At 38.2% G+C, this 14,857-nt stretch overlaps 1 protein-coding gene across 1 annotated transcript in view; it reads right to left on the bottom strand.

Moving 5' to 3' along the window:
• lrp2a (low density lipoprotein receptor-related protein 2a) overlaps window positions 1-14,857 on the bottom strand; it is a 99,172-nt gene that overhangs the window by 29,144 nt on the left and 55,171 nt on the right. The window contains exons 37-50 of the mRNA XM_084123233.1: window positions 14,418-14,631; window positions 12,967-13,206; window positions 11,781-11,969; window positions 9,723-10,643; window positions 8,922-9,087; window positions 8,677-8,835; window positions 8,285-8,574; window positions 7,134-7,334; window positions 6,681-6,704; window positions 5,754-5,786; window positions 5,394-5,636; window positions 5,180-5,305; window positions 3,812-3,931; window positions 1,600-1,731 (exon numbers count right to left, since the gene is read on the bottom strand). Coding sequence (XP_083979359.1) covers window positions 1,600-1,731; window positions 3,812-3,931; window positions 5,180-5,305; window positions 5,394-5,636; window positions 5,754-5,786; window positions 6,681-6,704; window positions 7,134-7,334; window positions 8,285-8,574; window positions 8,677-8,835; window positions 8,922-9,087; window positions 9,723-10,643; window positions 11,781-11,969; window positions 12,967-13,206; window positions 14,418-14,631 — 3,058 coding nt within the window. The remainder of the gene's footprint in view (window positions 1-1,599; window positions 1,732-3,811; window positions 3,932-5,179; window positions 5,306-5,393; window positions 5,637-5,753; window positions 5,787-6,680; window positions 6,705-7,133; window positions 7,335-8,284; window positions 8,575-8,676; window positions 8,836-8,921; window positions 9,088-9,722; window positions 10,644-11,780; window positions 11,970-12,966; window positions 13,207-14,417; window positions 14,632-14,857) is intronic.

Here is a 14,857-nt window from a genome sequence, read left to right as displayed (position 1 = left end):
ATGAAAAAAACTATGACGAACATCTATTGACATTTTTGTCAACTAATAAAAATGAGACGGAAATGTTAGGGAGGGATGATTTGGGAAGAGATCCAGTCAGAATTGATGTCCTGCATCGTAGATGATACGCACATTTGAATTGTAACGTGCTAATCTACCCAGTGGGACATAAATTGGCATACACTTGCTGCATGTCTCTAGTCTGGCTATCACCAGACCAAGCTCAATCTTTTAAGATTGAACATTAGTCTGGGGAGTCTGCTATGTGTTTTCTACTGCACAAGTGGCGTGATCAACGGGCATAGTTCAAATGACTCTGTAAGCAATTGGAAAGTCCTTCAACCAATCAGACCATCAATGTGTAACCAAACGTGTTGATCAGCGGTTTGCAGAAGCAGCAATGGAATCCAGCGATTTATACAGGTTATGCACAAAAAACAATTAAAGTTTGTGGTATTTACACCCACTAAAGCGATTTGTTTGCTAAAAAGAAGCCATTGAGCATCGTCGAGAGGTTAAAAGGAATTGGACAGAGCCGTAACGGCTCTGGAATTGGATTGGATTAAACCCGCCAATAGCGTACCAGGTGGATAACCAGTTTGTGATTGGCTCCTGCAAATTTGTAAAGGAAGCAGCAGAGATAAATGTACAGGTTTCCAGCCTGAGCTGCAGGGCAAAATCAAATCACACAGAAAGCTGCCTCTCAGACATCAACGCACATCTTTTCACGCTTGAACGGACAAATACACAAAATTACGTCAAAATGTCAGTTTTAGTGAGTATTCACGTAAATCCAGTCGGTTATGTCTTAAAGGGGTGGTTGATTATGATTTCACTTTTTTAACTCTAGTTAGTGTGTAATGTTGCTGTTTGAGCATAAACAACATCTGCAAAGTTACGAAGCTCAAAGTTCAAAGAAAAGGGAGATATTTGCTTTTAAAAAATCGCTTTTTAAGGACTACAACAAACGGCTGGAAGAGACTACACGACATTCCTCCCGGGTTAGTGACATCACCAACCCTATAATTTACATAAACCCCGCCCCCGGAACATGATTTATAGATTATCAAGACAGAATATGCTAATCAATGACTAGAAGATAACTACACATAAGCGACATAAATTCATCAACTAAGCATTCAGAAATGTTGCTTCTACATGTTGTCACTTCATCTTGAGTCTCTCCATCATTGTCTGACTTCAGTTTGAACATAAAAGGCTAAAAGTTTTAGAAATTTTCAGTGCATGTGTGTGTGAGGTAAAAGGACAGGAGCTCTAGAAGCTCCGCCCTCTGTGCCGGGAGCAGCAGCTCATTTGCATTTAAAGGGACACACACAAAAACGGTTTTTGCTCACCCTCAAAAAGTGACAACTTTAACATGCTATATAAAAATATCTGTGGGGTATTTTGAGCTAAAACTTCACATACACACTCTGGGGACATCAGAGATTTATTTTACATCTTGTGAAAAGGGCATTATACCACCCCTTTAAGAGAACGTAAACAGTTATCGGATGTGTATCAGTGCATTGGATCCATGCATTCTGCCTTAATGTGACAGCAGCGTAATACTGAGTAAAAGGCCCGAGTAATACTGACCACAGTTGTGTCTCTCGTCCTCATCGCTCATATCCCCGCAGTCGTTGTCTCCATCGCAGATCCAGGATGAAGCGATGCACCTTCCGTCATCACAGCGGAACTGCTCAGAGTTGCAGGTCCTCACCATGGGGGCTGTAGGGATCAAACACACCGCAGTGAGCCACGGATCAAGAAGCAGCAGAAGAGCGAGCTGCCCGAGGGCCATGTCTCACTCTGATATCATAGGGAACTAAGGAACATGCGGCCTACGTAATCCATTTAACCATTAAATCCCATCCTGAACAGCCAGAAACGTGGCTGAGTGCTTGGATTCCACAGGCAGAGGAATTCTGGGAGAGAATAAGCATTCCTCGCTCTAGTGTCCCGCTTGAACAAAAGACACAGAGGGGTGCTGTGATTAACGGGACAAAAGCGAGAGGATGGGGCAGTGTGTGTGAGAGGAGGGGGCAGAGAATGTCAAAGGAAGTGCCGGTGTCTGTGTGAGGGCTTTTCTGCTGAACGTCACTTTGGAGGAATGTGACACACAATGGAGGGCTGGACTGACCATTGGCATCATATGGCGCTTTTCCACTGCATGGTTCGACTCGGTACGGTTCGACTCGGCGCGGAACGGTTCGGCTCGCTTCGCTTTTCCACTGCGTGGTACGACTCGACTCGGTACAGTTCGGTTCGCTTTAGCTCGGTTGCTTTTCCACTGCAGTTAGTACCGCTTCAAAGTGGGTGGGACTGATTGTTATAGTTGCCGTCTCTACTGCCATGATATCATCATATTAAATGCGAATTTTTCATTCCGTGTTTCCCCATCCACTCCTCGGCAACCAACGAGAGGAACGTCTGCACCTCGTCCACTGACCACGATTCAGCCATTTCTTTTTTTGAAGTTTATACTGCGCCATAAGTGAGCCGTACCGAACCGAACCGAGCCGTACCGTACCATGCAGTGGAAAAGCGCCAATAGACACACACCCAAATACACCAGACGGTTAAAGAAGGCACTTCAGATACCACTGAAGTGTCATTCAGAAAAGCAAACCTTTTTCATATTACTGTAGCTTCTAGTTATTTGATGTAATTGGTTATTTCTGTAATGTAGCACGTTTTAGTTTATAATACTTGTATTTCTATTTCCATAGTCTATCAGACTTTAAGATATACCCTTGATTGTAACAAAAACCTATACATTATAAACCTATAAAGATCGCTTTTTGAAACGCTTCAGTTTGAAAAGAAAAAACATCTTAATATTTCTTAATAAAAACAAATAACAACATCCACATCAAAGTAGTGAAATGATTTAAAATTCAACCCTATATTCACTTAACTGTGATAAATGAAAATTATCTGAAAACACAACTGAAAAATGTTCAACATTGAAAATTATAAGAAATGTTTCTTGCTTTATCTGACATTGAAGACTGGAGTAATGATGCTGAAAATGTATTTCATATTTTATTTAATATTTAATAAATTCATATTTAATATTATTTAAAATATTATAAAATAAAATATATTTTTATTATTTTGATTAAATAAATGCAGCCTTGAGCATCTTTCAAACGCACGCACGCACGCACACACACACACACACACACAATTCTTACCGAACCCCAAACTTTTCAACAGTAGTGTATGATATCTAATATTTTAAGATATATTCATATTTTTGGAACATGAAAATGCAAAATAAAACATATACACTACTAATGAATAGAACTGCTGGATAAGAAGCTCTCAGAGACACACACACCTTCAGTCTTTTGTGAGGGCATTTTGTCACAGACATGCTGGTCTGAATTACTACATTTTAGTTCTGTTTCTGCCAACTGAACCAGTTTCTTGAACACAACATCAGCTTCATCTTTCCACTTTCCGACTGCATGCATCACCAGTGGAGCGTAACATGAGGGGTGGGGGGCAACATCATTTCCCTCCAGCTTCAATTCCCCCCATCACCATGGCAAACAATGAGGCAGGATACCCATCATTAATTCACCACCCAAAAACATGGCCAACGGTTTCCCTTAAAAAACACAGCTTTATCCTCACATCACAGTGTTTTCATAGATCCTCCCCAGTAAAGTGGTTCAAACAGGGTCCAAAATTAACTTTTATTCCACATATGCTGGATGAATGCCTATGTATATTGTTTTTTAAAATCATCTACTTGAATGAATCTGCCATTAAAGTGTATATAGTTATGTGTAGTACTTACTGCAGGTAGTGGGCTCATCAGAACCATCATTACAGTCTGTGCCACCATCACAGTACCAGTGCCCGGGAATACAGCGTCCGCTCGAACAGCGAAACTCGTTCTGGGAACATGTAGATGTGGCTGAGGAGTGAAGAGCAACACTAAAGTCAAGTATACAGATGAGGGTTAAATCAATCAGTCAGCCTCAAATGGCAAACATGGGTCATAAACATTATGTAAAACAGGGTCCAAACTAGCATCAAACCAGAAAGCCCAGAAAGGGTCACTAATTAACTGAAATTCCAGAAAGGTCAAGTTGAGCAACAACTTTGTCTCAAAAAGTAAAAGGAAATTATTCTCTAATGCATTTTGAGCTGTTAAACAGTTACTCATCTAATTCCACACTATAGCAGAAATAAACAACTAAAATTATTATTAATTTTGTCATTCTTCCAGTGGTTGATTAATTGATTGATTGTTTACTTATTTATTACTACAACTACATTTTTGTAACATCTACATTGTAAAGCAGCATCAAACTAAAATAGAACTATTACTTTTTTTGTCATTTTGACAATTATGTCAATATTTTTTGCATTCAATTCTATAATAATAATAATAATAAATTCCTCAATTTTACATAACATTAGCTGTGCAGTGTAAACCATAAAACATTAAAGCAATAAGCCCAGTGAAGCCGTGATTTACAGTGAATTTAGAACAGCTAAGGGGCGTTGTTAGGCACGACACGGAGCGGAGAAACACGGCTTCAAGGGGCTTATTGCTTTTAAAAAAAGGTTACTCCATGAAAATATTTTAACATTTTAATTTTACTATTTATTTTATTAATAAAATAAACACCAGCAACAAAAAATATAACGTTTTAACATATTTATTCCTCCGCCAAGCAATGTAGTTCCAAAGAGGTTGCCAATCAACACATGCAGCAACAAAGAATCACAAACGGCAGTTGCGCAGTAATACTAATGTAATGCGGTCACAGGTGTGTGTTTGTTGAGTAATTTACAATGGCTTCGAACACACAACCAATCAGAATCAAGGACCTGAACTATCCGTTTTATAATAAGTCACATTAGCATATTAACAAATATCAGGGCAGCTTAAAGAGATAGTTCACCAAACTTATTTTCTTATTTATTCACCCTCAAGTTGTAAGTTGGTATTTTTTTTTTCATACTCTGGAAGTCAATGAGTACCAGCATCTGTTCAGCTAGACACATTTTTCAAAATATCTTCGTTTGTGTTCAACAGAAGAAAGAAACACCTTGAGGGTGAGTAAATTATGAATTTTGAACAAAATTACAATTTTTGGGTGAACTATCCCTGTTCCCACAGGAGAGAGGGAGAGGGTGTGACAGGGAATCTCACCACAATGTGTCGGGCTCTCGTCACTGTTGTCTCCACAGTCATTATCTCCATCACACAGGTACGAGCGTGGGATGCAGATGTTGGTGGTCTGGCATTTGGTGTGCTCTGGCTGGCATGTCCTCTCAGCTGTGTTTTTGGATTGGATAAATGCTTGTAAACTGTAGGCTGTTTATAGTTGAGAAGAAACCTTTTGTAACATTGCACATGAACTTACCGCAGTTCTGTTCATCTGACGTCCCGTTGTCGTAACAATTGTTTATTCCATTGCAGACATATTCCCGTGCAATGCAGCGACCATTAGTGCAGGTGAACTCAGTGTTGGGGTCGCAGGGGCGGAACATGCAGCCTGTCTCGTCGCTGTTATCACCGCAGTCATTATAGTGATCGCAGCGGTAGTGATACGGCACACAACGGCCATTTCCACATGTGAACACGGTGGGCTCGCAGGTGTGAAATGCTGCCATGCACAGATAATTAAAAAAAAATCATGTTACTATGCAGAAAATGCTGAATGGATTACCAGAAACTAGTGGAACTCGCCGCCTACCTCCTCTACCTCTCTACTTTAGTTTACCTGAGAGTGAAATGAATGCTGCTGCTTGTGGGACTGCATGCGAAAGAGAGAGCGGTGCATTGTAGAAGAGGTTAGTATGTTTATGGATGGTTATTAAACTTTAGAGTCTAAGACTACTGTTCCAAATCCTAGTAAGTTGCCTTGTTGTCTGCTGACTCACAAATGATTTTAATAAAATTTTGTGTTAGCATTCTAAGCTAACAATTCAGTGAACTAATAAGCATAAACCCAGCTAACAAAAAAATTATTCTAAGAATGTTTCGCTAATGTTTCCATTAAGTTATGAAAATGTTATTTCTGAATGTTTTTTTTATTTTTTATTCTTGGTTATACGAATGTTAAGGAAACATTCCATTTAATCATTCTTCAAAAAAAATAATAACGGGAATGTTACTTTTGAATGAACATTCTGAAACTAGTTGTTACGAACATCCAAAAATTCCATGAACGATATATAAAACAGGTTTTTGTACTAATTTTTTGAGAACATTGTTAGAGAACATATAACTTTAAACAAACATTCTATTAATGTTACTGGAAGAACATTTGTTCATAATTTTAAGAGAAGCTTGCCAGAACGTTACTGTAGCTAAAGTTCTAAGAAGGTAGCTGGCACTTGACATAACCCATAGGATTTTCATGAAATACATTTTTTTCTGATTAGATTTTTATCTGTTTTTAAGTTCTGAATAAATTATAATTATATGTATAATTGACATAAATTGCATAGATTTTTGCATGTAGCTTGTTGCAATGCATTATGGCATTATTGTCTCTGCAAAACATGCATGCAGTACTGCCTTCGAATTTGGCCAAAATAGGTTATCTTAAAGGGTAGCATAATAATGTTAACTATGTAGGCAGAACACAAGAATTTGGAACAAAGATTTTATCTACACGTGAATAGAGGTAAGCAAGAATACACACCAAAAACGAAATGACTCTTGGATCCTGGAGCAAGAGATTTGAGCAGATTGTGCAAGTAAGAAAAAAGCAAGAAGAAATATGTTAGTGAAAGATTGCGCACCAGTGCAGGAGAGGAAAATCCATTCACCGGCAAACAGAGATGGTCGGACAGCGACGGAAAGACTTAAACTTAGAGATTTGATTGTCAACATAATGCTAAGTTGTGCACAAATATCAATTTTAAGTTTAGTTCACCCTTGAAAGTGCATCATTAATTGTCAGTTTGGGTGAATTCCTCTTGAAGTGAGCACTCTAAAGGGTGCAGATTATTGCTGTCTCATACACACCATGTATGAAGGCACTAGCACATCTTCTGAATCAATAAACTGTATTTACATAAAATTGCCCTCGATTCTGAAAAGATTTGAAGTCCTCTGTATAAGCTGACAACATGTAAGCAGCAACACATCTCACCGCAGACTCTCTCGAGTTCATCACTGCCGTCCCCACAGTCATCATCGTTGTCACATTTCCACTGGGCGCGGATGCAGCGGCCGTTCATGCATGTGAACTGGCCCGACTGGCAGCGTGTCCCATTGTCAGGGATGCAGTGTTTGTTGTCGGCTAGATACCAGCGGCCCTCGGAGGGACACTGACACTCTGCTCCCTGAGGACCTGGAGGACATAGTGTTGTATTTGAAATTAAAGTACTTTCACAATTGTGACCCTGGATCACAAAACCAGTCACAAGTCGCACGGGTATATTTGTGGCAATAGCCAACAATACATTGTATGGGTCAAAATTATCGATTTTTCTTTTATGCCAAAGATCATTAGGATATTAAGTAAAGATCATGTTCCATGAAGATATTTCCTACCGTTAATATATAAAGCATTTATTTTTGTGAGTGAATGCAGCAAAATCGTGAACATAAATGGACAACTTTAAAGGCATTTTTCTCAATGGTTTTGCATCTTCAAATTCCAGATTATTAAATAATTGTATCTTGGCCAAATATTGTCCTATCATAACAAACCATACATCAATGGAAAGCTTATTTATTCAGCTTTCGTGTGATGTATACATCTCAATTTCAAAAAAATTTACCCATGTGACTGGTTTTGTGGTCCAGGGTCATAATTTATGTGTATTAAAAATATTTCATTTTAAAGATGGGTCCAAACATTATAACTATACGAAATACACTGATGGTTTAAAATGTGTTTAACATTTAATTAAAAAAAAAGGATGTAGGCTCTGTTCCAAAGCATAGTGAGCTGCCTATGTAGGCATCATAATGTGCACTCCTGATGCAAAAATAATACAATTCTAAGGCAGCATCACATTTATCCTTTACAATCCCATAATGCAGTGCAGCAAGATCATTTGTAATAAAATCAACCCAATAATGTGGATGAAGTAAAAAAAAAATATATATATATATATATATATAAATTGTATATAATTTAATACCAATAAATATTTAAAAAGTTAAATCAACTTGCATTGAGTTGCTGCCTATGTAATGTTCTCAATGAGTCACCAAAAATGCAGCTCACAAGTTTTTGGAACATAGCTTTTATTTTTGACTGGCTTTAAAACTTGTTTTAAAATATGAACCTACCTGGGGTGCAAATATGGCTGCAACCACCGTTGAATTGTTCGCAGGGACTGCTGCACTGCTGCTGTTTGCCGTTGGATAGCACATGGATGTCCATGGGCCGTGATGGAAGGTTCTGTAGCATCACCCTCTGGTCGGACCCGTCATGCTTGTTTGCACGGTAGATGCTGCGTGTGTTCCAGTCCGTCCAGTAGATATGCTGACCGTACACTGTCATTGCAAATGGGTAGATGGCAGTGCTTACGATGACCTCACGGTTAGTCCCGGTGAGTGAGCACCTCTCAATCTTCTGCCTGCACGGAGAGAAAACACGAGTAAACAGTGCAGATTAAGTGTTTATAGTTAATAATACCAATAATGTCTTGATATGAAAAATAATATTATATAGATCTTACAAACTGGCATCTGCCCAGTACAGCCTCTGATCTTCATAGTCCAGTGTCAGACCATTTGGCCAAACCAGACTAGTGTTGACAATCTCTGTCCTGAAGTTTCCCCCCAGAGTTGCACGCTCTATCTTTGCATTGGTTCCCCAGTCGGTCCAGTACATATATCTGACCACATACAGAAATAGAAACGCATTTAAATTAAATGGCTCATTAAACATCTAAATCACAGACCTACTGAATCAGAGACTCACCCTCTGCATGGATCGAGCATGATTGCTCTGGGTCTAGGCACCTGTGCTACAACCGTCCTCTGAGATCCATCCACTGCCATGGAGCTGATGGTCTGGTTAATGTAATCACTGTAATAGATCCTCTTATTGATCCAGTCATACGCGATGCCATCAGGAGCTCCCAGATCTCCACAGAGAAGAAATCATTCAGAAAAACAAAGATATATAAACACTAGAGCTGCAAGATTAATCGTTAAAAGATCGCAATCTCGATTTAAAAATTTAATTTAAATTTAAATATATTATTTATAGTAATACATTTATTATAATATTATTATTCATTTTAAATATAAATATATTATTTTATATTATATAATTATTATTATTTTAAAACAAATATATTAATACTCTGAGGGCTTATCATGCTTCTCTAGCTGCTTTTGCATATTTTGCTTTTTGTGCACAAATTCTCGATGACTGTCAGACAATAGAAATGCATGATCCCAGATTACTCCAGAACTGAACATTTGATCTGCTCCAATTAAAATTCTAAATGAAAATTGCAAAAAAATGCTGCCTGTGAAACAAATAACTTCTCCCATGCTTTCTTTCTTTTTTATATTTCATAATAAAAGAACAAGTTGGCTAATATGGTAAATAAGATCCAAATAATTTCCTTACTGTAAACTAGCCATTGTAAAATGTAAATGTCATGCAAGATACTTTGTCAAGCCAACATTCAAATGTTGCTGCAATTAACTTTCCTTTTCTAGCTAAACCTGCAGTGTCAGAGTGCATTCGGGGTTTGAATAAGCAGCTCACCTGAGGCCACCTCTGTAGCAGGAGAGGAAGGTGAAGCCAAAGTGATGAAGCTGATCTTGCTCTGGCCCGCTCCCGAGCTCTGGGTGAAATAGATCCTGCCATCCAACCGGTCAAAATCAAGGGCTACCGAAGTCCGGGGAACGTTAACCACGGGAAACGGCAGCGAGTGATCCTCTGGATCCAGCCGCAGAGATCGCACAGTGCTTTCTGTCGTGTAAATAAGGTAATCATCCCGGGACACCACACAACTGCTGTCATCCGGAGCCAGATTCCCAAAGGCACACGAACACTTCCTCGTCTGAGTTCCCACGATGGCGAAGCAGAAGTGAGCGCAGCCGCCGTTAGACACCAAGCAGGGGTTGTTATTGAGCTCGTGGGCTGAGCTTGGCTGCATTCTCTGGTCAAAGATGGTGACGTCCCGCAGCATGTTGATGTTGTCTCTGATCACGAGCGGCTGGTCGGTCGCGCCTGGCTGTTTGCTGGCTTGGAAGACTTTCTTCAGGTTTCTGTCCACCCAGATTACATTCCCCTCAAACACTGTGACGCCATATGGAGTCGGATAACGACTTCCGTACCGTACCACCTCCGTCTCGCCCCCCTCGGGCCGGACTCGTGCGATCATGTCCAGGGAATCGTCCACCCAATAGATGTATCCGTCCCGGTGGTCCAGAGCCAAACCCCTGGGGGTGATGATGCCTGAAGAAACCAGCACTGTCCGGTTGGAACCGTCTAGAAAAGCCCGCTCGATTTTGGGGGTCTGTCCGTAGTCGGCCCAGAAGAGGTATCTGTTCATGGGGTCCACCACAATATGACGTGGCATGTCTACTTGGGTTTTGAGAAGAACACGACGGAACGTGTTATTGAGTCGGATGACTTCAATGTACGTCTCGGTCAAGAAGGCATTGGTGAAATAGAGGTTTCCTGTGGAAAAACAAATAAAAGAAAGAGTAGTAGCACAACATTTGCAACAAAAAAAATGTAGTCACGATTAAGTAAAAAGTTAATTATATAAAGTAAAACTAAACTTGAGTAAATGCCTTATATAAACACTAAGGAATACTTCATTTCTACGCTGAACAAAATTATAAACGCAACACTTTTGTTTTTGCCCCCATTTGCCCCTCATGAGCAGAACTCAAAGATCTAAGACTTTTTCTATGTACACAAAAGGCCTATTTCTCTCAAATATTGTTCACAAATCTGTCTAAATCTGTGTTAGTGAGCACTTCTCCTTTGCCGAGATAATGCCTCCAACCTCACAGGTGTGGAATATCAAGATGCTGATTAGACAGTGTGATTATTGCACAGGTGTGCCTTAGGCTGGCCACAATAAAAGGCCACTCTAAAATGTTCAGTTCTATTCTATTCATCAAAGAATCCAGAAAAAAAAATTCTTATGGTTTCCACAAAAATTTCTTGAGCAGCAAATCAGCATATTAGAATGATTTCTGAAGGATCATGTGACACTGAAGACTGGAGTAATGATGCTGAAAATGTAGCTATACATCGCATGAATAAATTACATTTTAAATAATATTCAAATTGAAAAATTGTTTTAAACTAAAATAATATTGCACAATATTAAAAGAAAATTCTGTATTTTTCATCAAATAAATGCAGTCTTGGTGAGCATAATTATTTCAAAATCTTACCGTTACCGACCACAAACTTTTGATTTGTAGTGTGCCAAACTTGTTTATCCACATATTGGGGTCAAAAGTTTGTTTGGGTCACCGAGGTCTAAACTAACTGAGCCTCTTATCTGTCATATGTTAACCTTTAATCTTCTCCAAAGCCACCTGTCTGTGCTTATACTAACGTGAGTTAATGAACATGTCCCTACAGTAAGCCGTCACCATTCTGACCTCTAAAGCTGCTCTAGAACATTCCAGAAAAGTATAAACCACATGAAAGCAGTGACTTCACAAAACGCTCCATGAATTCAGTGTATCTGAGGTACTTGGCATTAGAGTTCACATTCCTTTGATTCCTACTGGTTTTGGGATGTGGCCAAATTCACCAAATCTGTTTTTAACATACAAGCACACAACCCCTCACCTGCGGCCCAGTCTACAGCAATGCCCCGTATTCCATTACGTCCGATTCCAGAGGTGACGATGCTGCGAAACCCAGAGCCGTCCGGTTTGATCCTGCGGACTCCGTTCTGAGACGCCACGGTGCTGCTGAAGTCACACCAGTAAATGAAACCGGAAGGCATGTGCACGTCTACGTGAAGAGCATTGCGGCCTACAGGACACAGACACACACATGCACAAAAAGTTATAGTGCAATGATGCTTTTTTTCCCCCATTGTACCATGCATTTCTTATTACACACTATATTCACAATATATTTGTAAAAGTATGCTAGCAATATACAATAAAGAAACATGTGAATAAATGTGCTTTTTATTGGCCGTAAAGCTTCAATACTTTCAGTCAGTTCGAACGGTCCACTTCAATGAATTGATTCAACACTGATTCAACAAACGTTTGGGCTGTCACTCAAAAGTCTTTGTGTGCCATTTTATATATATTAAAATATTTTAGTGAATAAAAATGTAGTTATGTTACATTCATTCACATAAATGGAACTTAAACTCAAAATATTATTTCTCCCTGTTCATTTAGAGAAAAACAATGCAGACCAAATGCATTTATACTTTTTAAAACTAGATTTTTTTCTGTACTTTAATTCATGAATTATACTTTTTGAACATTTTGAATCTAATCCTGGCTAATCCTAATTTTTTATTAAATAATAAAAAGAATTTGGAAATACTTTTTATATAAATATAATAGTTATGTTATATTCGCTCATATAAATGAAAAACTTTAAATATTATCCGTTCTAGTGCATTTATAATTTTTAAAACTATATTTTTACTGTATTGTAATTAATGAACACAAATAATCGTATTAATTAATATTAATAATATGAATTTGAATCATAAATATTATATATAAATATAAAATATTATGATTTATATTATTAATATTAACTAATAAGAATATATATATATATATATAAAAAATTGGAAACACTTATATAAAAGTGATTTTATATTTATATAAAACAGTAAAAATTTAATTAAATATTTAAAATATATATATATTTTTTTTATTATATTAAATATTTACTAAATATATTGTAAACCATTATTATATGATATTAATTAAATATATTATAATATTTTAAATAATAGTATTTTGTATCTGTACCGCCCAGCCCTGCTGATCCTCACCTCTGCCTGCCACAGGCACCATGGACTCCGAGTGATCCGCGCCCTCCAGACTGAAGCCCTTGATAGCAGTGAGCATAGAGATCACAACGTAGGATTGGTATGGAGAACAGGTTCTGTTATCAGCGTTGAGTTTGAACCCAGTCGCACAGGCGCAGCTGAACAGGCCACTGGGACGTGGTAGACACAACTGCTGGCATGTCCCCACGTTATTACTGCAACCGTTAGACGAGCCTGCTGAAGCTATAGGGAGACAGGCAGAAAGACAAACAACTTAGACCAGATAAAGAGAATGAGAGGGAGATATTTAATACTTAAAAAAAACTGCAAAGAGGTAATCATAAGAATACATGATACTGACTCATATCTGTCTATTCTGGTAATGTATACACATTTCTGGTGCATCTCAGTATGTAGTGATACTGATATATTATCACTTCCACCTCTTACTGGAAGGACTTATACAATAGATAGCGTTCACAGCCCCAGAGAATGAACATGTGCACTGAGCGCCGAACAAAGGGACACTGATTCTTCTCCGTATAAAGCTGAGTGTCCCCCTGAGGCGGAGGGGAACTAATTGGTAAACTGATATCTCATTGAAAGTCATTCATCCCTCTCTGGTAATTGCAACACGGGCATCAAGGTTACGATGACTTCCAGAAAAGACCACCACAAGTCAAACCAACCGTGGAATGAATCAGAGATAAAAGCCTACATAGGCAGCATTCGGAGGTCCAATCTCATTTTTAAAACATTCAGCTAATTGACATCACCATTCTTTCCCCAGTTTATCAATCACAGTACATTAGGACAAATATCTGGAATTACAAGTTTTCTGAAATGTTATGTTTAACTCTGCAAATTACACATTATCTAATTAATTATGCACAAATTTGCATTACAGAAAGCTGAATATTGGTTAAAGCCGGGTTAAAAATACTTTTTTAAACCTTTTTACAAAGGTTTTTACAGAGGACTTTGGATATCTCTTTTTATCGAATACATTTTCACCATATTTAAGTAAATTAAATAAAGGAACTATAAAAATTGACAAACCCCTCTGTAAAAACCTTTGGAATATAGATAGGAATGAAACTAAAAGCTTTGCTGTATGTATGTGCTACTACTCATTTTTAGAAAACGGCCTTTGAAGATATGTATTGTAATTGAAATCTACTGATGCAAATACAAAAATGTGTCATGTTATTAGCGTACCAACATGCAAACATCAAACTCCATTGAAATCAATAGTGCATCTTCAGTGCACTTTGTGTAGGAAGAGCTATTTGTATGATGTGTGGAGTTACTGTCTATGAAGAGAGTTACACATTGTTTTTCATCCAAATTCAGTGGTTTATAAGGCAGTCGCCTACGTAGGTGTAGCAAGGCAGATCACTAGGTTTTGGAACAATATGTTCATATTTTTTTACATACTATTTTTTAATACTCACAGTCTCTATAGTGTACTTTGAGTACTCTAAGACCAGCCACGTTATCCCGCATTACGACCCGGTTGAGTCCTGTGGCTTTGTCGACACGCTCAATCACCTCAAAGTCTCGATCTGTGAAATAAAGGTAGGAGTCGTGTACGGCCACACCCCATGGATGGGATAATCCATTCACCATAGTTATGCGGTTTGATCCATCAGGGTCACCACGCTCGATCTGAAACATTGATGAAACAGTTGTAGAATTTGAGTTATTCTGTTAAATATATATATATATATATATATATATACACGACCAACATTGGTTTTTATAAAGGTTGATGCAAATCCATACATATACAGTATACTTGCATCAACCTTTATGTATGTGTGTGTGTGTGTGTGTACATATATATGCACACACCGTATAATAATATAGTATAAGATAATACTTAATTACATTG

This window comes from Abramis brama, assembly GCF_963993115.1.
Source record: "Abramis brama genome assembly, chromosome: 8".
NCBI classification, from domain to species: Eukaryota; Metazoa; Chordata; class Actinopteri; order Cypriniformes; family Leuciscidae; genus Abramis; species Abramis brama.
The sequence above is the reverse complement of the archived record's forward strand: the minus strand, read 5'-3'. Positions and strand labels throughout refer to the sequence as shown.